Raw genomic sequence first — 23331 nt, forward strand, 5'->3', positions numbered from 1 at the left:
GGTACGCAGAAAGGACTGTACATATTTTAAAATAGGAAGTTGAATGGCTGCAGTTTCCTGCCTTGGTGGAAAGGGTGATGGGTGAAGCTCTTTCTGAGTATAATCCTTAAATACTGAAATCGCTCTCAAAGAATTGAGTCTTCTATCACTATCCAATAGGTAAAAAGACTGCCAAAATTCCCATTAGAGCATCCTATTTTTAGAGTCTTTGGAATCGGTCTTTTAAATTGTATTCCACAGTACAATATGTTTGACTAAGTTTACAAAGGCAACAAAATAAGCATCCTAAGACCTTACTGCTTTCAAGCTCAGGAAGGAATTTTCAACTTTTCAATCTTTTTTTTTTTCATCTTAACTTTAAATCTTATAAACGCGCAAATAAAAATAAAGACTAAGATAAATATTGGCCCAGAGGGAGGAACGGTAGGGAGACACTAGGTGCTTCTTGACAACCTAAGTGGTGAGGGGAAGAAAACAGGTATGAAGGAAAATAAAACCACCCACAGGGGTGGAGAGACACGGCTGTGGGCAACAGGACAAAAACGAACAGAGGCGCCGTGGAAGCCGCAGGCTCTGCGGGGAGCCGGGAGAGGGACAACTCCTGGCGCGAGTGCCCTAGGGAGAGAGAAATGGGCGCGCTGCGCAGGAAGAGGCCACGGCGGCGACAGAAGAGAGGGAAACAGGAGAGCGCAGAAAGGGAGGAGGTGAGGGAACAGGGCTCCACCGCACCGAGAGGGCAGAGGCGGCGCTGCCGGAGGAAAACAGCGCCGGGGGAGCAGCGAGGGGGTTCCCAAAGGCTTTACCCTAGACGCGAGCCGGCCGGCCAGCTGCGACCCGCTCTTCCTCTCCTCACCTGGGAACCGGAGACGAAAGGAGGGCTACCGCCGGGCGCCGGATCCGCTTCCAGCCCCGCTTGCTGACATGGCGGCCGCCCAGCTGTCACAGAGCTGGCTCGGGTCTCCCGCCGCTCGAGTGGAGGAGACACCTCTCGCCTTCCCGCCCCGCCTCCCTCTGCGTACCCCTCCCGACTGGCTGGCTGGCTGGTGGCCGGCAGCCCGCCACCGCGGAGCATAGAGCGCGGATGGCTAGAGAGGAGGCGCAGAGGACGGACGACCATAGAGTTCGAGTTCAGACACCGCCTGGATGGCCCGTCTCTCTCCTCGGCCGTCCACTCACAGTCCTCGGGCGTCTGCGCCGGTACGGAAACGGAAGTGACGGCAAAGGCAAGATGGAGAGGTCGTTCGCACGCACAGTTTGGCGTGTTTACTTCCGCCGGCCTAGACCCTGGGCAAGGAGATATAGCACATGGGCTTCCCTGTATGGAGTTCGTCGGGAATGTAACGACCCTGGGTAACACTGGGACAGGCCTTAGAGGGTGAGAATGTGGGTCCCAGGGGTGGGACTTCTCTCGAGGCTGATGCTGTCAGCCTTGACCCGCGCTGGGCGCTTTTGCATTTTGAAGTCGGGAGCGGTGAGGCTGATGGACGTCCCGGCGGTGAACCGCCGTGGCTTGTCTGACTACTACCCGCACCTGATGCCCAGTGTGGGATTTGGAAAATCGTCCTCGCGTGTTTACAGATGCCGCTCAGAGACCAAGCGGTACATAACCAGCCCTAGAGTGGCTGAGACCTTGGTGCGGATCCTACGGGGAAAACGAAAATCTTGCCAGCTATTCCTGGAATGCAATCCAGGTGAGACCCTCGTGGCCTTCATTTTCTTGGATGTTCACTTTTGCAGACTGTGTAAAACATGGCCTCTTCCTTTAAGCAGCTTATATGGCCTCTGTTAATCATCACTCCACAAGATATTTCCGTAGCAGTTTGCACTTTACAAACTATTTTGATAAAACATGCTCTTAGATTTCACCATCTTCCCAAAAGAACTTTTATCTTACCCTTTCGTGCATCTTCTATAGACCGCAGCAGGATGCCGGGAACGCAAGATTTATAGACTTCTTGAAAAATAATTTTTTTAAGCACCATTTCCTATCATGGGGAGTCAGTTCTGTTTAGGTTTGGCAATATCTTTGATGATAAAGTATCCAGAGAGTCTATGAGTAAGTGGTAAGCTAGAGGCAACTATTTTGTTTGTTTGTTTGTTTTTTCTTGAGAGGTAGTGAAACATTGTAAAGAGCGCAGGTTTTGCAGTCTTTGACGGAATGGATTCAAAGCCAGGCAGCACCACATTCCAGTTGTGATGGTGGAGTCAAGTGACTGTATCTAATCCGCAGTTTCCTTATATGTAAATCAGGAGTGTAATATCCACTTTGGGAATGTTGTGAGAATTAAAATTATATCATACAGGTAAAACATCTAATTTCTTTGATATTGAAAAAGATTATGTTGTTTCTTTTGCAAACAAACTTTTCGTTCTGTTAATACATTAGGTCCTGGAATACTGACACGAGCATTGCTTGAAAGTGGTGCCAAAGTGATTGCCCTTGAAAGTGACGAGACTTTTATTCCACAATTGAAGGTATATTTTTGTTTCTAAAAATAATTTATTGTTCAATCAGCTACCTTTGAGTGGTTTAGGGAAGTAAAATTAAGCACACATTTTTTTTTTTTTTTTTGCGGTACGCGGGCCTCTCACTGCTGTGGCTTCTCCCGTTGCGGAGCACAGGCTCCGGACGCGCAGGCTTAGCGGCCATGGCTCACGGGCCCAGCCGCTCCGCGGCACGTGGGAACTTCCCGGACCGGGGCACGAACCCGTGTCCCCTGCATTGGCAGGCGGACTCTCAACCACTGCGCCACCAGGGAAGCCCCACACAGTTTATTTTTAAACAATCACTTTTAGGGGCTATGCCGTATCTTGTTAGCCCCAGTGACTAGAACACAGTATCAGTGATTGTTGAATGACTGAAAGATGGATTCAGAGACTTTTTTTCTGGTTCTAGCTCTGCTACAGATGGGTGACTGAACAAAATGTATAACTGGTATCTCTAGGCTTGTTTCCTCGTATTAGCAGGCTATGCTGTGCCTCTTCTTTCTTAGAAGGGGATAAGTGAGCTTAGAATCTAATTGGAATGCTAAGATTAGGTTAACGGGACTGTGTTAACTCTGAACTTAGGGTTTCAGAGGCAAGAAAAGTTTGGTGTATTCAGAATAAATTGCATGGAGTAAAGGCATTATCCAAATGGATTTTTTAGTGAATTTGGCTTCATGTATAGCTGACAAGTTCACATAACAGTAAAGTGGAAATTCCTTGCATCATTGTCAGCCTCTTTTTTGTTCTCTTTCTCTTCTTCCCTCCTTTATAAATCTTTTGATTCAATTCAGGAAACTTATACTTCTCTGTGCCAGCTTCCTGAAACCATGTAAAATAGTTTTATCTGAAAGTGCAAGATGACAACAAAAAATGATGAAAATGTATACAAAATCCTGCTTTTTTAAATATAACTGTCACATTAGATGGTTGTTTTTCTACAACTGAAAAAATTCAGGGTTTTTGAATTCAGTTTATTTAATTGATGTTAAATCTGCTGGAATTCCAAAAACATGAAGAGAGAAAGAACCCATAAACTTATTCAAAGATTCAAGATCATGAAATGTGATTTAGTAAACATAGCCATCTGTAATTTCAACCCGGAAATTAAAAACAAAATAGCTCTTATCTTGGTCTTTAAACGGAGGGTACTTCTGAAGATTAATCTACATGTTCACAAAATAATTAAGGTGGTATTAAAATGTCCTTCTGTTTACAGTTTGTTATCCTGTAACACAATGGTTGCTTTTCTATAAGATCAAAATAACAGTAGTCTCTATTTAAAGACAGTTGAATCAATGAAATAGAGTGACTAGGGACTAGAGAATTCCTCACAATATTTCTTACAGGAATATCAGTCATAAAATGTTTCTGAAGCTGTTAATGTAAGCACAAAATTTAAACGTCTAACTCCCTATTCCCCCCTCCCCCCCCAACACTAACTTGAGCTCAGCCATTAGTACACGTTCTTTCACTCATTGTAAAGTGAAAAGCCATTCAAAGTTTTGTGTGAATTCATGTACATTTGCAAGAATAAAAGAGAAGTAATCATTTATATAGAACCTTTGCAGCCCTGAATCAGGGCCTTGAAGTGGTGCTCTTAGCAGACAGTGCTTCTAGCCACCCAAAGGCTCACAATTTTGCTCCTAAGAACTAAAATTATTTTCAAGAATAATGCTTGACTCTGGATTTTTATCTAAATTTAAAATCCCATGGACTTCCTTGGTGGTGCAGTGGATAAGAAACCACCTGCCAGTGCAGGGGACACACATTCGATTCCTGGTTCAGAAAGATCCCTACGCCGTGGAGCAACTAAGCCCACGCGCCACAATGGCTGAGCCCGCACTCTAGAGCCTGCGAGCCACAACTACTGAGCCCGCGTACCTAGAGCCCATGCTCCGCAACAAGAGAAGCCACCGCAATGAGAAGCCCGCGCACCACAACGAAGAGTAGCCCCTGCTCGCTGCAACTAGAGAAAGCCCGCGCGTAGCAATGAAGACCCAACGCAGCCAAAAATTAATTAATTAATTAATTTTAAAAAAAATCCCTCTCACCCCTACTCCATTTCCCTGATAAAATTCCTGGGACTTCACATTAACAATGTTTCAAGCAGGAACAGTTTGTTTTCCTATCTGGATGTGCTAGAGAGACACATGTTGCCAACTGTGTTCTGTAATAATGAATCATCACAATATTGTAATCAACTATACCTCAATTTTTTAAAAAAGATAAATATCTTAAGAAAAACCAAAATAATAATAAATCATGATATATCTCATTTGAATTGTGAAGACTATTGCTGCAGAAATATCTGTATGTGTTCAGATGAAGAGACATCAGCTTTTGTGGTAAACTGTGTCTTATTTCAGCACATTTATGTCTTCAGCCTGGACTTCAGTATTCAGGTCTATAACTTCCTACCTGCATCTCCACTTTAATCACCTAATAGGCATCTCAAAATTCACATGACCAAAAATATGTGGTTTTTACCTCCAGTCTGTTCCTTTCACTAGTTTTTTTCAAGGGTCCTCTTGAAAGTAATCATTAAAATTTACTAAATTTAGGAATAGAACCATCCTTATAGGTTGAATTCAAACAGTTAAGAAAACTTAGGTTTTTTAACTCATAACTTTAAATTGCAAATTCATTAAAACCTTGATAAATACCAGTAGAATTTTCTGTGCATGAGAACCTCAGTGTGCACATCAAAACCTTGCTCTCTTCTATTTGATTTTTTGTAACTTCGAATTAAGTTTGTAGGGTCTATAGCTAACACTTCCTCTCACTACTAAGTTCTCCAGCGCTACTGCCAGGTGAACACATCTGGGCAGTAAAAAGATTGAGGTATATTGGACATCTTCTAGTGTGCAGGGAGTTTTCCTTCTATAGTTGGCTCTGTCTTTACGAAAAGTAAATGAAAAATTAAGAGGAAAATGGAGAGTGACCTACACAGTGAGCCAAGTTCGTTTGGTGAAGGACTAACTAAACTGTTCTGGAAAAAAGAAATGCTCTCTTGAATCTATCTGCCTTTCACTTTAATATTTTTATTGTTATTTTCTGTTAAAACATCTTCCCATGATTAGCAGATGAATCATAGCTCTGAATAACAGAAACCATTTAGATAAAGTAAAGAAAGTAAAAGGATATGTAATAATTTGTTGAAGGTTTCTATTTTGGGTGCTTTTTCTTGGTAATATTATATTCACTTCTCAGACATTAATTCATTTCTATTAACTGTTACATTTTAGGGTATGTTAGTAATGTTTTCTTTGCCTCTTTATTGAGGTAGCAATAAGAATTACTTTTTGAAGTAGATCTTGGAATTGTTACAAGGTCTGCCTAACACTGAAATTTCTAAACATGTTCTCTCTGTCTCTCTTTAGTCCTTAGGAAAAAAGGTGAATGGAAGACTAGAAGTGGTCTACTGTGACTTCTTTAAACTGGATCCTAGAAGTCGTGGAATACTAACACCTCCCGTTATGACTTCAGATATGCTTTTTCAGTATTTGGGAATAGAAGCACAGCCTTGGTCAAAAGGTGATTTTTGTCATTCAGTAAAGCAAGTACCTTATAACTTGTCAACTTTCTCTAGCAGTACACCAGATTTGTTGAGATTTGTGTAAATGTTTATATTACACAGTTTATGGGTGGTTGCTCTTAAGTTGAATATGGCTTTTCCCTCACCTAGATACAATCAGCAGTTTTGTGGAAGCCAAGTTCCGGATCAAGGAAAGATGCTAAGGCCTAGTTTTGATCGAAATAACCTTAAAGTAATATAGTTTGTTAACCTAATTTGACTCAGTAAAATATGGTCGTAGGAAAAAAGTGTTAAAAATTTATTTAAATATTTTTGCTTGTATTCTTAACAGGTGCCCCTTTAAAAGCAATTGGGATCTTACCACCTAAAAATGAGAGAAGTGCACTTTGGAAACTTTTACATGACCTATATTCCTGTACTTCCATATATAAATATGGACGACTAGAACTAAATTTGTTTATTACTGAAAAGGAATGCCGGGTAGGTTATTAACAAGTACCTAATTTTTTGTTTTAAATGTTCTGCGATTTTTCTCAGAGTAGTCTTAATCTGTGTGATTTTAATTTGGGCTCATGACATTTGAGAGTACTAAGGTTGTTTTTAAATTTTTATAGAGCATTCTTTAGGTATTATTTTTTAAAAGGTTTTCTGTGTGATAAAATATATATAACATAAAGTTTACCATTTTAACTATTTTAAGTGTACAATTCAGTGGCATTAAGTACATTCACATTGTGGTACAACTATTATTACCATCCATCTCTTCTCAGAACTTTTTATCATTCCATACTGAAACTCTGTACCCATTAAACGTTAATTCCCCATCTCCCCCCCGCCCCTGTGCCCCTGGTAACCACTGTTTTATTTTCTGTTTCTATGAATTTGACTATTCTATATACCTCATGTAAATGGAATCATACAGTATTCCACTTTGTGTCTGGCTTATTTCACTTAGCATACTGTCTTTAGGGTTCATCCAAGTTGTAGCATGTGTCAGAATGTCATTCCTTGTTAAGGCTGAATAATATTCCATTATATAATTAGACACCACCCCACCACCTTTTGTTTATCCATTTCCGTCAATGGATATAATTGACATGTTGCACTGTATAAGTTTAAGGTAATATAGCACAATGTTTTGACTTCCATACATCATGAAATGATTGCCATCATAAATGTGGTGAACATCCATCATCTCGTATAGATACAAAATTTAAAAATATTTCTCCTTGTGATGAGAACTCTTAGGATTTACTCTTTAACGACTTTCATATGTAACATACCACGGTGTTAATTATGTAGTTGTACACTACAAAACAGGACGTTTGTACCTTTTGACCACATTCATTCAGTTCCCTCTCCCCTCCACCCCTGCCTCTGGTAACCACAAATGTGATTTTTTTCTATGAGTTTGTTTTTTGAAATATAATTGACCTAAACATTGTGTTAGTTCCTGCTATACAACATGGTGATTTGTTATGTCTATATATTACAAAATGATGACAGATGTCTATATATTACCATCTATCATCATACAAAGATATTATATTATTATTGACTATATTTCCCACACTGTACATTTCATCCCCCTGATTCATTTATTTTGTAACTGGAAGATTGTGCCTCATAATCTCTGTCATCTGTTTCACTTATTCCCCCACCCCCTCATTTCTAACAACCTTCTGTTGTCTCTATCTGTGACTCTGTTTCTGTTTTTATGTTTGTTCATTTGTTTTGTTTTTTAGATTCCACATATAAGTGAAATCATATTTATCTTCCTTTGACTTATTTCACATAGCATACTACTCTCTAGATCTATTCATGTTGTCAAAAATGGCAAGATTTCATTCATTTTTATGGCTGAGTTGTATGTGTGTGTATATATGTATATGTAAAACATATACATCTTCTTTATTCATTCATCTACCAGTGGACACTGAGGTTATATACCTTTCTCGGCTGTTGTGAATAATGCTGTAGTGAACATAGGGTTTTAGACTTTTTATTCTTTGAAATCAAAGGGCTTCCTGAAGTCCTTGAGAGTTATGTTTCTTTGCTGCCCAGAATGCTTCATGTTACTAATCTTATAATCCAAGATAACTGGAAATGCTTATTTGTATATAAGAGAACTATGGGTTAAGATGGGGGGCAGTGGGAGATGAAAGCAAGAGATGAAAGGATGATTTGCTTGCCAAGATCCAAATAGTAAGTGAATAGTGACTGTCCCTGGAAGAGAGTAGGGGACTCAGAACCTTGAGGCTGTGTGCATACGTGAAGGAATGAAAGGAAGAGAAATAGGAAATGCTTCGTCAGGTTTCATCTTGCTACTAGTAGAATGTTCTAATGTTTCTTTTACCATGGACCTTTTCACATTTGGTTTTCTCTCTCTGTAGTGCCCTTTCATTCAGTGAGGTACCTCTGATCCTCAAGTGTCAGCCTAAGTAATTCTTGACTCAAAATTTAATAGCCCAGCTAATGCACGTTTCTATCACACTTACCCTTCACCACAGTAATTATACACTTCTGTGTCACTTTTTGTTTAATGAGAATTTGCCCTGATAGGTGATATGGTTAAAGGAAATCAGTCTCAAATACATTATATTTTAAGTGTACATGATGATATATTTCAATATGAAAGCTTAAGAAGACTTTCTTTTCTTTGAAATGGTTAAGATTCTGCATTTAATTCTAATTTTCTTTCATTTCTAGATATCATTAAGGTATTAAGATCTGACATATGATTTTGACTGATTGGCTATAGCTATGTATAACATGTAACTTCTGTTTTCCTTTTACTAGAAAATAATGGCAAATCCCCAAAATCCAGGCTTGTATCAAGCATTAAGTGTGCTCTGTCAAATAGCTTGTGGGATTAAGCTCCTGCATACAGTGAGTAAAATCCTTCTAAATTTCAACAAAGAACTTCATGGTTTTTCAAAGAGGCTGTATTTCTGTGACCAGATTAATTTTATTGTTTTTCCCAAGTGTTTAAGATAATAGAGCACTATACTGATGTTTTTCTGTCACAAATATTTATATACTTCTCTCATTGTAAAACTAATATATTCTCAGTGTAAAAATGTGAGACATGTTAAAGAAAGAAAAGAATTTAAAAAATGATCACTACAGTGCTACCACCCAGAGGTCACTATTGATGTTTGTGGCATAATTTTAGTCTTTTATTTTTCCTGTTTTTTCTTAAGTTTTTAAGACTATATAATAAGTTTTTATAAATTAAGTTTTTAATGACTATATAATACCTCATTATAGAGCATTCCCCTTTTTAGTTTATTTCCTTAGGCAAGATCAGAGTTGTCTAATAGGAAGACAATGCAAGCCACAAATGTAGTTTTACATTTTTTTAGTCGCCAGTTTACGAAAAGTAAAAAAGAAACAGGTGAAATTAATTTTAATATTATGTTTTATTGAATCTTTTCAATTCAAAACATTATTTCAGTGTAATATTTTTAAATTAGTTATTACATAATTTACATTCTTTTGTGTGTACTAAAAATCCATTGTATATTTTACACTTACAACCAATTCAGACTGGACACGTTTCACATGTTCAGTAGCCACATGAGACTAGTATCTACCATTTTGTGTGTGTGTGTGTGTGTGTGTGTGTTTGTGTGTGTGTGGCTGCCATTTTTAATAGAGGCCTAAAAGCATAAGAAAAAAACAATAAATACCATTTCTTTCATACCATAATTTACCCCTTCTCTTTTTTTTATTTTAGTAGACTAGAGTATATTTCAAATTGTTTTTATAAGGAATATGTTTGTTTTTTGTTTTTTGTGTTTTTTGCGGTACGCGGGCCTCTCACTGTTGTGGCCTCTCCCGTTGCGGAGCACAGGCTCCGGACGCGCAGGCTTAGCAGCCATGGCTCACAGGCCCAGCCGCTCCGCGGCATGTGGGAACTTCCCGGACCAGGGCACAAACCCGTGTCCCCTGCATCGGCAGGCGGACTCTCAACCACTGCACCACCAGGGAAGCCCTATGTTTGTATATTTTATGAGCCCTTGTTCTTCCAAGGATATATTGGTTTAATTTTAAAAGAGTGTTTCCTCTATGTAGTCTCTTCATTGCTTTTGTCCAGGAACAAATTAAGATCTTCAGTGCATACTTAGTTGTTAGAATGTTATCTCATTTGATTATAGCTTTTGTTCCGATTCTGGTTTTTTTCCTCCAGAATGTATCAGGTTCTTAGGTTGGCTCTCTCTGTTCCTTGTCTTTCGTATCCGTCATACTCTCATCCTTTTTCTGTATTCCCAGAAATCTTTTTCACATTTAGCCTTCATGGCACTGACCCTGCTTTCTGCCTATACTACATATTGTAATCTTGGTACTGTAGTTCTTGGTTTCCCTAAAATCTTTCCTTAACCCCACTGATCTCCTCTCATTCTGTTGGCTTTTCATCTCAGCTCTTCTCTCTTCCTGGCTTTTGGCTAGTTTCTTGATAGAAGGCCCTCTGAGGACTTCAGCTTTCAGGATAGTTTTCTTTTTCTGCAGTATTTGTTTTCAAAAGCCCTATGTTGAGTTTTGCCATTTATTAACCTCCAGAAAGGAGAGGTCTTTCTAGACCCAGCATTTTTAACATTTGTCCATTATATATCTACTAATGGATGGTCCGTTGTTGAATCCAATTCCCAAGGTCTTGCAGGTCTTCCTCTCCTGTGGGTTTGGTAGATGGGAGTGAGGTCTTCTCTGTGCCCACTGCAGTGCCCTAAACTGCTGTGGATAGACCAAGTGTGGGGGGAAGCTGCAGTGCCCGCTGCTGCTGCTGCTTTGCCTTCCTCCACTTAGTGACATTCCTGGAGCTGCTGGGAGTTTCACAGATGAGCAACAATTGCATTTTTCATTCTACGCCAGTTGCCACTGCAATTAGTAATAAATTATCGTTTCTGACCTTACATCCAATATTATAAGTTTTAGTCTTTTAAGTCTGTGTCAAATGCTGTTATTTTGGAATTTAATGTGTGTATATGTATTTCTACACACACACACAATAATTTTTCAGTTGGGTCATCTTTTAAAATTGCTTCACATACAAAATTGTATGTACAAAAGTTAGATACAAGAAAGTAATGATCCTTTTAAAAACTGACATAAGTTTCTTTGTCTATCTTCTTACATGTCCCAGCATATTCATATCAGTGGTTTTTCCACTAAGGTAGGGCAAAAACATCCCCATAATTGATCTGATAGACCCTAAACTGATTGTGACTGTAATATGCTGGCTATTAAAAATAACTTTAGAATGTACTTGCATAATTATATTAAGGGCAACTCTCTTTTATCTAAGCAAGTAATAGAGTTACCAGTATTTGGCTAGACCTTTGACTCCCCTTTTCTTTATCCGAAAAAAATGAGAGAGAAGAGAAATGTATATGATTTAACTGTCACATGTTTTTCTTACATTCAGTTAGACTGGAGACTTGGCTTTAATTCATTACGTTGTTTAGGCAAGACAATTTTAAAGTCAGTAATAATGTGGGGCACTTTGCACAAAGAGAACTGAAAGAAGTGTTTTCTTTTTGTTTATCTTCACTCAAGGAGTCTTGCTTATCATTTGACACATATACCGCAAATGGGCAGCTGGCAAAGCAAAAGCATAGGGTAAGAACGAATGAATACCTTTCCCTTTTTTCCTCTAATGTAACAGTCTTTGTTTTCTTTTACATTATCTGGTATTTTGTATTTAAATTTTTAATTTTAGAATATCTAGAAAAAATTTTAAGCATATCTTATTGATTTTAATATATTCAAATTATTTTGGAAGGGAGTTATATTTTTCAGCTGTTTATATAATGAATGCTAGCATAGTAATAGGCTTAAACACAGATTCTGACTTTTTTTTAATATATAAATTTATTTATTTATTTTTGGCTGCGTTGGGTCTTCATTGCTGCATGCGGGCTTTCTCTAGTAGTGGTGAGTGGGGGCTACTCTTTGTTGCCGTGCGCGGGCTGCGCATTGCAGTGGCTTCTCTTGTTGCGGAGCACAGGCTCTAGGTGCACGGGCTTCAGCAGTTGTGGTGCATGGGCTTAGTTGCGGCTTGTGGGATCTTCCTGGACCAGAGCTCAAACCCATGTTCCCTGTATTGGCAGGTGGATTCTTAACCACTGCACCACCAGGGAAGGCCCTGACTTCTATTTTTAACTTTTGAAATGAAGATACCTCTCAAATTTGGAAAACACATAAATATTAAAATGTTTATTCATCTAATTTGATAAACTGAAAACAAGATTTTATACCTTATTAATAAATCATATATGTAATATTACTACTTATAATGGTTTATTTCACTAACAGGTACATCTTGTTTCTTACCCTAGGGGTTGGGCTTTAATTTTTGTTTATTTTTTCCCTTCGTAAAGAACCAAAGTGATTATGTTATAGAGTGATCCTCCATTTAGATTATATAGGGCTACTTATAGTGAAGTTGTAATAAAGTAGCTGAAGTTTTAAAAACAATTTTCGGACTCAATTCAGAAGTTCCACTTCAGGATTAAATGCAAATGATTCCCTAATCTCAGCGTATTAGTTCAGTCTGACTTTCCCATTGCTTACTACTTTGGTTTTTTTCTCGCTCTTGCCGCTAAAGGAAAAAAGGAAAACTATCAATTTAGAAATATTCTGATTTTAGAATAATCAGTGATCATTGTGATTTTAGTTCTGTTTCACTATCCATAAACATAATTTATGTAGCCTCACAAAACAGAATAGGGGTAATACATTTTGGCTTGATACCAGTAGGAATTTATCCAAATGACCCTGAAATTAATAAACCTGCATATAGGACACTTTCCCATTTTCTCAATGACAGTGTCAAAAGCCAAAACACTTTTTTGGCCGACATAAATGCATAAACTTTTAGGGATGAAAATGAAATAACCAAATGTTATGTTTTAAGAGAAAATTTTATTCAGATATTTCACGTCTGATGTCAGTGTGTTCATAATTGTTACAGAAGCGCTTTTAGATATTTAACAGTTTTTTAAAGCACATGATCTTCATTTCCATCCAAGTGGTTTGAGGTTTATACTTTTTTGAAGCCATGTTTTTGTGCTGTCACTGGAACTTTTTTCCTAAGCTACATATAACCATTTGTTGAACATCAGGAAAGTTGTTTTTTCCCTACTTATCAAGTAAACCTATATCTGTAACTCCAAATCTATTTACAAGATGCTGTTTAAAGTCACCTTCAAGGGACTTCCCTGGTGGCACAGTGGATAAGAATCCGCCTGCCAGTTCAGGGGACAGGGGTTCGAGCCCTGGTTCAGGAAGATCCCACATGCTGCAGAGCAACTAAGCCTGTGCGCCACAACTACTGAGCCTGCACTCCAGAGCCCGTGAGCCACAACTACTGTAAATAAATATATTTTAAAAAATAAATAAAAAATAAAGTCACCTGCAGAAGACTTGTTAACAACATATAATGCTATCAATTGTGAGGTTATTCCCCTCCCTAATTGATAATTGCTAAATATGTTAAAATTTTATTGCCTTCCTTTTTTACTAATTTCTTCAGCTACAGGAATTCAAAACTAGAAACCAGAATTGAATGAAATTTTTTTTGGCCAACATGTCTTCCACAAACAGTATTTATGTTTAAATATGTATATACATAGGTATTTATTATAAAGTAAATAAGGGGTTACTAGCTAATACGTGAGATGTCCTAAGAACTCAAACATAAGGCTCCCTCTGTTCTGAGGAATAATTTTAGAGGAAAAAACATCTTAATGTTACATCAAGTCACATACAGTTTTTATTTTAACCTGTATAATACTATATACTAAAGCAGGTTGGCAAACTTTTTGTGTAAAGGGCCAGAGAGTAAATATTTTATGCTTTGCAGGTCCCATATTCTTTGTGGGTTTGTTGTTGTTTGTTTTTTTAAGAATCCTTTATAAATGTAAAAACTGTTCTGAGCTCCATATTATACAGAAACAGGCAGGCCATGTACCATAGTTTGCTAACCCTATATTTTTTAAAAATCCAATTAAAAATTATAAGGCAATATTTTTTTTTTTGCGGTACGCGGGCCTCTCACTGCTGTGGCCTCACCTGTTGTGGAGCACAGACTTCGGACGTGCAGGCTCAGCGGCCATGGCTCGCGGGCCTAGCCGCTCCGCGGCATGTGGGATCTTCCCGGACCGGGGCACGAACCCGTGTCCCCTGCATTGGCAGGCGGACTCTCAACCACTGCGCCACCAGGGAAGCCCGGCAATAATTTTTTTTATGCTTAGGATCTGGTGTTAATGCCTCAAATACAGAAGAAACTCAGCATATGCTAGTGTCACGTTTAGGATTTCATTTTTCCTTGCTTATAAGTTAATAAGCTGTTACTGTTTCCTGGGTGCTGGGCAAAGACACAGACTCCTGTGTCCTGTGGAATAATATGATATTGCGTAGTTGTGTGGTGTGCATGCAGTGGGTTTGCACTGCAGCTGAGGAACACAGAGCTGGGGGAATCCACCTCTCTTTAGCAAACATTAATGTCAGTCTATAGAGAGACATTATCTCATCCCCCAAGGTGACTCACTGCAAACAACCCTGAGGAATGGTCCAGGTTAAGAGCAGTTGGGGCCTTGCATTCTTGTCACATCCAAAAATAACCTATAGGGACACACAGGGTGTATTGTGATTGCCTCTTCAAAAAGGTAGCTTGAATGCGTAAGTGAACAATGTCTTCAACTGGCAATATTTTATGACTAACACATTTTATTTTCTTTTCTCTGCAGGAATCATTAGAACAAAACCTGTGTTTTATTCAACTGACTCCTCATAGGAATTTATTTACAGGAAGCTTAACACCTTTTAACTATGATGTGTTTTTTCACATGTTAAGGCAGTGTTTTATGAAACGCAATGCCAAGCTAATAGACCATTTACAGTAAGTAAGAAAAATAAAAGCAAATATAAAAGTAGCAACTTATGTACGAATTGTACTTTCATGTTAGAGCTTTGTTTTTTATATTTTTTATATCTTCATTAACAGTGAGGTACCATGTTTTCACTCATCTATTTGTACAAAATACTTCATTCTCGCCGGTACACATTTTGAGGAAAATATATTTTCCACATAATCTCCTGAGCTTAATTTTTTTTCCCTTCTTTGTAAAAACAACCAGGGATGCCTACAATTTGTTTTATCTTTGTCAGGATTAATTTAACTACATGAAGAACTGGCTGCTTGCCCTGGCATTAGTGGTAGCATACCCACCATCCACCTCTTGTCGTTAGTGGTTCTGTTTCCTAGGCAAAGTAGGCACAGATCATTATACCACCCTAGTCCTGCTCTGGATCAGATTCTATGTTTCTACCTAAAGCCTTATAAAAATTATACTGTTACTGCCTGCTTTGTATCTGTATAATTTTTACGTAGGGCTGATGTGTACAGTTCTGGAAGTTATGCATTTTACCATGTACTCTTCAGCCCATAGTCATTCAGAGTACTGTCAGAGGATGGGCAAAATAAATAATCATTTTAATTAATTTGATCATCATTTAATGTATAACTCTGAATGAGCTGCTGACTGAACAATATTTATGTAAAAATAAATGTTAAAAGTGGCAGTAGACCCGTAAAAGTCATGTTTCTCATCTTGTCACCTTGTGATAGTGGCTATTTTGCATGAAAATATCAGGAGTGTAGGAAATTAAGGAATACACATATGATAAACTGTGGTTTAAAATGTTAAGAATTGCCTTGGAGAGCCTGTGGATTGAAAGGATGTTTACAGCTGTGACCAAGATTCCATTCACAGTCAAAAAGTATTGGAAATATTTTCCACCAAAATATTTTAGTATAGTTGTTTACTTGTTATTGTCAGAGGCTCACTGGTCGTTTCTTGCTAGGCTAATAGAATAAGGCAGTTTTCTGCTTTATAATTTATTCACAGTAATTGTTACATAAAAATGTGAAAATTATTTCCTCTTCTGAAAACAAACAGTAGTTCCTGCTGTTTATTAAACTTTTACATGAACCTAAATGTTTACTTATTAAACTTTTACATGAACCTAAATAGAGTTAAGATTATTTTTGCACAGAGAATTAAAAGATGAAAGGTAGACAGAAGAATTTTTTTTTTTTTTTTTTTTTTTGCGGTACGCGGGCCTCTCACTGTTGTGGCCTCTCCCGTTGTGAAGCACAGGCTCTGGACGCACAGGCTCAGCGGCCATGGCTCACGGGCCCAGCCACTCTGCAGCATGTAGGATCTTCCTGGACCGGGGCACAAACCCGTGTCCCCTGCATCGGCAGGCAGACTCCCAACCGCTGCGCCACCAGGGAAGCCCAGGCAGAAGAATTTTTAAGGGCAATGTTAAACTAGAATTTGCCTAAGAACTGATGAGAACATGTTAAAGCCTAAATCAGCTCTTTTCATTACACGCAAGCCATGGAACTTTAGGAATAGACATAGTTAAAGCTATATATAATAGGCAGGCTGTTAAACTGAATAAGATTAATTATATATAATAAGTTAGGTATTTTAAATTGGGCTTAGAAGCCGCCTCTATCAATATTAACTGACAGTTGTTATGATAAAGAATTAAGCACATTTACTTTGTATTTATTTTGCAGTTCATTGAGTCCAATTGATGCAATGCATATATTGAAGCAAATTAAAAAAAATAAAGATGTGAAAGTAATAGATATGTACCCTGAAGACTTTCAGCACCTTTTTGAAACCATAGAGTGTTCCAAAGATGATAACTATAAGTGGCTATATGATGACTTCATGGAAGATGTAATCATATAGAGAAGTGGACTGATAAGACATTAACTGGAGCTGTTTATTTATTTGGAAATTATGGCACAAATGAAAAAGAACTGAGTTTGAAAAACTCACATCCTTTCAACAGAAGATAACTGTTCTTGTTTTGCACAGCTAGGCAGATCAATTCTTGTGCCATTGATACCATTACTGTATTGGATAAAATAATGGCTGCTATTTTATTCAAACTGAATAAAAGGAAAACTTCAGTTAATTGTGGATTTGATCAAATTGGATTTGTTTTGTTTTAAATTCCTATCTACTATAAGCATACTGGTAGTTATAGGGTATTAGCAGATGAAATTTAGTTTTAGAAATTCTTTTGGCCAAATATCTTACGTTATACTTAAATATTCCATTTTCACTGTCGATTTTTATATCCTCCTGGGGGAGCAGAAGAGTTTGTACGTAATTAAACTTGGAAAGTAAACTGATTTAGTGGGTTTTTTTACTTTTCAGTTTGTTGAAATGTATTATCAAGTACTGTACAATGAAATTATTTAAATTTTAATATGGTTTAAATTTTTTTAGAAATTAAAATATTTTAAGTAATAAGATTTTGTGCCTATCTGTTCAAACATAAAATTGACCCTAACTTATTCACTTTAAATTCCGTCACTTATAGTCAATGTACTTTCAGTGAGTAATTCAGTCTGTTATTCAAAACTCTCATGCATTTTCATTCCATCAAGAAAGTTCATCTGAAGTTAGACCTTTACATGAACCTAAATGGAATTAAGAATATTTATTTTCTTAGCTCTTTGAAGAAGCTACTAGATTTTACCTGAGACATCTAATCTCCTCTGTTAGATTTCTTTGCTGTTATAACACTTCATAATACCTAAGGCATATTATTAGTAACTCTTTGTAAGGCGTGTGTTTTTAATAACACTTAGCCAAACCAGTTCTTCCCAACGTCCCTACTGTTGTCCTTGGTTCACAGTTCAGTCCAGCTAGAAATTCTGAATCCTTGTTTGTTTTTTAATTTTTTTTGGCTGTGTTGGGTCTTTGATGCTGCGCGCGGGCTTTCTCTAGTTGCATCAAGCGGGGGCTGCTCTTTGTTCCGGCCTGCTGGCTTCTCACTGCAGTGGCTTCTCTTGTTGCGGAGCACGGGCTCCAGGCCCGTGAACTTCAGTAGTTGTGGCTCGCGGGCTCTAGAGCGCAGGCTCAGTAGTTGCGGCGTGAAGGCTTAGTTGCCCCGCGGCATGTAGGATCTTGGTTCCCCGACCAGGGATCAAACCCACATCCCCTGCATTGGAAGGCGGATTCTTAACCACTGCACCACCAGGGAAGCCCTAAATCCTTTTTTCTCTTGTAATTCCTATCCTGCCATTACATAATCTGCCTAATCTTTATAATGTCATTCTGTCTTCTCAATCCTATGCCTTAGGTCTAAATTTCTCCTGGGACTTCTTAACTACCTCTCTCTCATCTTCCAATACATCTTGTTTATTACTGCTATATTAACTTTCTAAAACATTTATTTCACCATAGTTTCTTCTAAGGCCTTGGTTTCCTAATGGGTAATAGTGGCATATATTAGGGTTCTTGTCAGGAGTAAATCATTTACGAAAAAGGGCTTAGTGTAGAAGCTGACAGTGGTAGTTATAAGTGTTGGTGTAATGCATTATCTTCCCCCACTCCCTCATATATAGGTAGCCAGAGACCTCTGTGCTCTTCATTCTGCATTCAAAAAACTAGAGTTTAAAAAAAAGGAATTTACAGTTGTCTATTCACTGAAAGATATGAGTAATTAATGAAGCTTAATATGTGGGGGTAGTTGCTCATGGTAGCAGTCAGGTGCCCCAAGAATTTCGAATTAAAGGTAGCCTTGTTACACAGTAAAAACCCAGAGGCGTCAATAGGAACTGAAGCCTCTGGAAAGGCCAATTAAGTTAACTAAAAGTTTACAGCCAATATCATTAGCAATCAGTAGGTCAGGCCACTTTCAAATAGGGGGTGTAGGCAGAACCCTGATGGTGGGAGTGTATGATTTGTAATAACCTTGGCTGTGTAAGGCAAGAAAAAAGAGAATTCAGAGTTGGGAGATGGGTTCCTGTATTTCTTAGTTTATTTTTTTTAAGATGAGACATTTAAACATGTTACTAGGTTACAAAAATGAAGTCAGCTGAGAAAGACATATTAAATATAGCTCAGAAGGATTAACTGATGTTCATAAGAAAAGGAATGGGATCAAAGTACAAGAGAAGCACATTTTGCTCTTAGCCTAGATAAAGGGTCGAGTATGGGGACTTCCCTGGTGGTCCAGTGCTTAAGAATCTGCCTTCCAATGCAGGGGATGTGGGTTTGATCCCTGGTTGGGGGACCAAGATCCCACATGCCGCGGGGCAACTAAGCCTTCATGCTGCAACTACTGAGCCTGCGTTGGGTCTTCACTGATGCACGGGCTATCTCCAGTTGCGGCAGGCAGAGGCCACCCCTCCGTTGTGTGCAGGCTTCTCATTGCAGTGATCTTCCTGCACCAGGGATCGAACCCGTCCCCTGCACTGGCAGGCGGATTCTCAACCGCTGTGCCACCAGGGAAGTCCTCAACTCATTTTAAAAACACATTTATTTATTTGGCTGCGTTGGTTCTTAGTTGTGGCACGCAGGATCTTTGTTGCAGCACATGAGATCTTTGTTGCAGCGTGTGGGGATCTTTTGTTGTGGTTCACAGGTTCTTTAGTTGCGGCACACAGGCTCCAGAGTGTGCAGGTAAGATCATGTTGGTTCAAAGATTGCTAGGAGAGCTAAGAACTTGAGTTATTACAACAGGAGATCCTTTCAGTGGTATTTAGGAAGTTTTTGTGTGTCCGTTTTTGGAATATTGGTAGGTAAGAAATATTGATAAGAAAATAGATGTTTGGGGGCTTCCCTGGTGGCGCAGTCATTGGGAGTCTGCCTGCCAATGCAGGGGACACGGATTCAAGCCCTGGTCCAGGAGGATCCCACGTGCCATGGAGCAGCTGGGCCCACGCGCCACAACTACTGAGCCTGCGCTCTGCTTTAGAGCCCACGCACCCCAACTACTGAAGCCCATGTGCCACAACTACTAAGGCCTGCGCGCCTGGGGCCCGTGCTCCACAAGAGGGGCCACCGCAATGAGAAGCCTGCACCCCACAATGGAGGGGTGGCCCCCGCCCATCGCAACTGGAGAAAGTCCGTGCAGCAGTGAAGACCCAACGCAGCCAAAAATAAATAAAATGAATAAAGTTATAAAGAAAAAAAAATAGATGTTTTTCTCTAGAATAAATAAGAATGCAGTCAGCATAAATTCAGAAAGTGATTGGGACCAAAATATGCATGCTCTACATTAGTAGGGTAAAAAAAATGTTCTTTGTTACTGTGGAGTATTACCATTTGTTCTTGTATCACTAAATTGTAGAATGGCATTCAGCAGGTTACTTATCTGTGTCTTGATTTTGCACATGCAAAACAGAAGGAGTTAACTATGTGGGCTTCTTCTCTGTAATACCCTATGTAATTATCTGACAATGTGTTGTCCAAAGTGTATCTCCTATAGGGAAGAAAATTTCTCCTTTGCCCACCACATAAGGAAAATCTTCTAGAGAATGAACTCAACATAGAGAAAGCATGGAAATAGGGTGACAACATTCTGATAACATTTGAACCCCTGACTCCAGCCATACCCGAAGCCATACACGTGTCCAAAGCCAAGAAAATGCCCGAAGCCAACCAATTTCCTTTTTTTGTTTAAACTAGTTCGGGATGGAATTCTATCACTTTTAATCCAGAGTCCTAATATAAATACTATCTTAATAACACTCATCAATAACATCCCATTTCTACATTAATACAGGGACTCTTCTGAGTTTAACTACTAAAAATTAGCATGCTCCTAAAGTGATGACTGTGGCTGGTGATCTCCAAGCCACAAGTGCGGACCTTTGGATTAGTATAAAAGGAAGGGTTTCTTTAATTCCATGACCTGTGAGTATATTATTTGCACCATTCTAAAGCTTGAAAGAGGAATTCTAGTTACCTGATGAGATATGTAATAGACTTAAAAAATAATCCAGTAATTCTTGGTTAAATGTTCATTCAGTTTATTAAAACTGCTGGGTAATTCTGTATTAAACGTTTATAAGGGACTTCCCTGGTGGTCCAGTGGTTAAGACTCTGCGCTTCCACCACAGTGGGCACGTGTACGATCCTGATCCCTGGTCAGGGAACTAAGATCCCACATGCCTTGCTGCACAGCCAAAAGAAAAAAAAAAACTATACTACTTAATTTACCTCTTGCTAATAAAATAGTGTGTTAAACTTTCAGTTTGGGTTTATGGGGAATAAGGCACAACATTCTATGCTCTTCTTGGTTTTTATCTGCTCATTTAAAGTGAGGATATGAAAGTAATGGAACAAGTGAGTATATTTTTAAATTTCAACTTAGATTCCTGGTGAAAGCTAATTGTAAAGCACGTTAGTAAGGATTTTTATTGGAAACATTAAATCTTCTCTAAAGAAGATTTCTCCAAAACTTTGAGAAAAAAGGTCAGCTCCAGGATTTCCTCATTATTTATGGTATAGAAATCTCTACTACATATCATGAAACTCTCATAACATCCTCCAGTCCTCTTTAAAATAAACTTTTTCTTTTACTGTTTTCATACAAAAGAAAGTTCCACAAGAATTTGTTGAGTGCAGGATAGGAATGAGTGCCTAGGGATTCTTGACTTCTGTTTCTATAAAATGTCTAAACCATAATGTGGTCCCTCCTAGGTAACTTTTTTTTAAAAATATATATATACCAGCATTTTTTAAAATTTATTTTATTTATTTATTTTTGGGTTTTTTTGGCTGCGTTGGGTCTTTGTTGCTGTGCGCGGGCTTTCTCTAGTTGCGGTGAGCGGGGGCTACTCTTCACTGTGGTGCGTGGACTTCTCATTGCGGTGGCTTCTCTTGTTGCAGAGCATGGGCTCTAGGTGTGCAGGCTTCAGTAGCTGTGGCTCGCAGGCTCTAGAGCGCAGGCTCAGTAGTTGTGGCGCATAGGCTTAGTTGCTCCTCTGCATGTGGGATCTTCCCAGACCAGGGCTTGAACCCATGTCATCTGCATTGGCAGGTGGATTCTTAACCACTGTGCCACTAGGGAAGCCCCCTCCTAGGCAACTTTAAAGAATAGTATGAGTCAGCCATCTTTAATTTCTGAGTGGTCTTTGTATAGAAAATCTGGAATCTGATGTTTGTGATTTATCATTTAGGATTTCTGAAAAGCAGAACTTCCCATTTTCCAATAGTTTGATGAATCTCGTTTATTAAGAGGAAAAAAAGAAAAAAACCCTTAACCCTTCTGTTACTGAATATGTGATTCTCATTTTAAAATGTTATGTTTGTGTTATTATGGAATTGTTTATTCCATTGGTAGGAACAGATCCAAGTTTGTGGGCCTAAGGCTTAAACAACTTTAGGGAGCCCCCTTTTAAAACTGTGGAATAAATAAAATGGTAAGAATATTTTTTTTTTTTTTGCAGTACGTGGGCCTCTCACTGCCGTGGCCTCTCCCGCTGTGGAGCACAGGCTCCGGACACGCAGGCTCAGCGGCCATGGCTCACGGGCCCAGCCGCTCCGTGGCATGTGGGATCCTCCCGGACCGGGACACGAACCCGTGTCCCCTGCATCGGCAGGCGGACCCCCAACCACTGCGCCACCAGGGAAGACCCCCATTTTAACCATTTTAAGTGTTCAATTCTGTGACATTAAGTACATTCACATTGTTGTGCTACCATCACCATTATATATTTTCAGAACTTTTTCATCATCCCAAATAGAAACTCTATAACCCATTAAACTAATTTTCCATTTCCCCCTCTCCCCTGGCCCATAGCTTTTGTCTCTATGAACATATCTATTCCAGGGACCCTATATAAGTGGAATCATACAGTACTTGTTGTTTTGTGTCTGGCTTATTTCACTTAGCATAGTATTTTCAAGCTTCATTCACATTGTAACATAATCAAATTTCATTCCTTTTAAAGGTTGAATAATATTCCATTGTATGTATATACTACATTTTATTTATCCATTCAACTGTAGATGGACACTTAGGTTGTTTCTACCTTTTGACTTATTATGAGTAATGCTATGAACACTGGTGTGCAAGTATCTCTTGGAGTCCCTGCTTTCAGTTCTTTTGGGTAATGGGATCTCTTTTAAGAAAAAGGATACAAAACAATGAATACAAATATAAGTACAAAAGGAGGGACTTCCCTGATGGTCCAGTGGCTATCCCTGATGGTCCACACTCCCGATGCAGGGGGCCCGGATTCAATCCCTGCTCAGGGAACTAGATCCCACATGCCACAACTATGAGTTCGCATACCGCAACTATGAGTTCTCACGCCGCAACTATATAAAAGATCCCGCATGCCACAACAAAGATCCCACACGCAGCAATGGAGATCCCGCGAGGCGCGACCAAGACCCGGCACAGATAAATAAATATTAAAACAAAACAAAACAAATATAAGGGGACTTCCCTGGTGGCGCAGTGGTTAAGAATCCACCTGC

General features: G+C 38.9%; 2 protein-coding genes across 6 annotated transcripts in view; one reads left to right on the forward strand and one right to left on the reverse strand.

Moving 5' to 3' along the window:
* CNST (consortin, connexin sorting protein) overlaps positions 1-992 on the reverse strand; it is a 118565-nt gene extending 117573 nt beyond the window's left edge. For all 3 annotated transcript variants that reach the window (XM_029229312.1, XM_029229309.1, XM_029229311.1), the window contains exon 1: positions 854-992. The gene's annotated coding sequence lies outside the window, so the exon portion shown is untranslated. The remainder of the gene's footprint in view (positions 1-853) is intronic.
* A 233-nt stretch (positions 993-1225) lies between these two features.
* TFB2M (transcription factor B2, mitochondrial) lies at positions 1226-17360 on the forward strand. Of its 3 annotated transcripts, XM_029227128.1 has the most exons (9): positions 1243-1375; positions 1579-1691; positions 2387-2475; positions 5868-6021; positions 6354-6502; positions 8822-8911; positions 11579-11641; positions 14773-14924; positions 16614-17317. In XM_029227128.1, exons 1-9 carry the CDS (start codon positions 1320-1322, stop codon positions 16789-16791), a joined length of 1044 nt encoding a protein of 347 aa, XP_029082961.1. In that variant the 5' UTR covers positions 1243-1319; the 3' UTR covers positions 16792-17317. The 3 variants fall into 3 exon arrangements, with proteins under 3 accessions (XP_029082959.1, XP_029082960.1, XP_029082961.1); XM_029227126.1 differs by having other exon boundaries at positions 1226-1691; positions 16614-17360; XM_029227127.1 differs by lacking the exon at positions 11579-11641 and having other exon boundaries at positions 1242-1691.
* The last annotated feature ends 5971 nt before the right edge of the window (positions 17361-23331 follow it).

The sequence above is a fragment of the Monodon monoceros genome, unplaced genomic scaffold (genome assembly GCF_005190385.1).
Source record: "Monodon monoceros isolate NGI ecotype Baffin Bay Population unplaced genomic scaffold, NGI_Narwhal_1 Super_Scaffold_18, whole genome shotgun sequence".
Classification (NCBI taxonomy): domain Eukaryota; kingdom Metazoa; phylum Chordata; class Mammalia; order Artiodactyla; family Monodontidae; genus Monodon; species Monodon monoceros.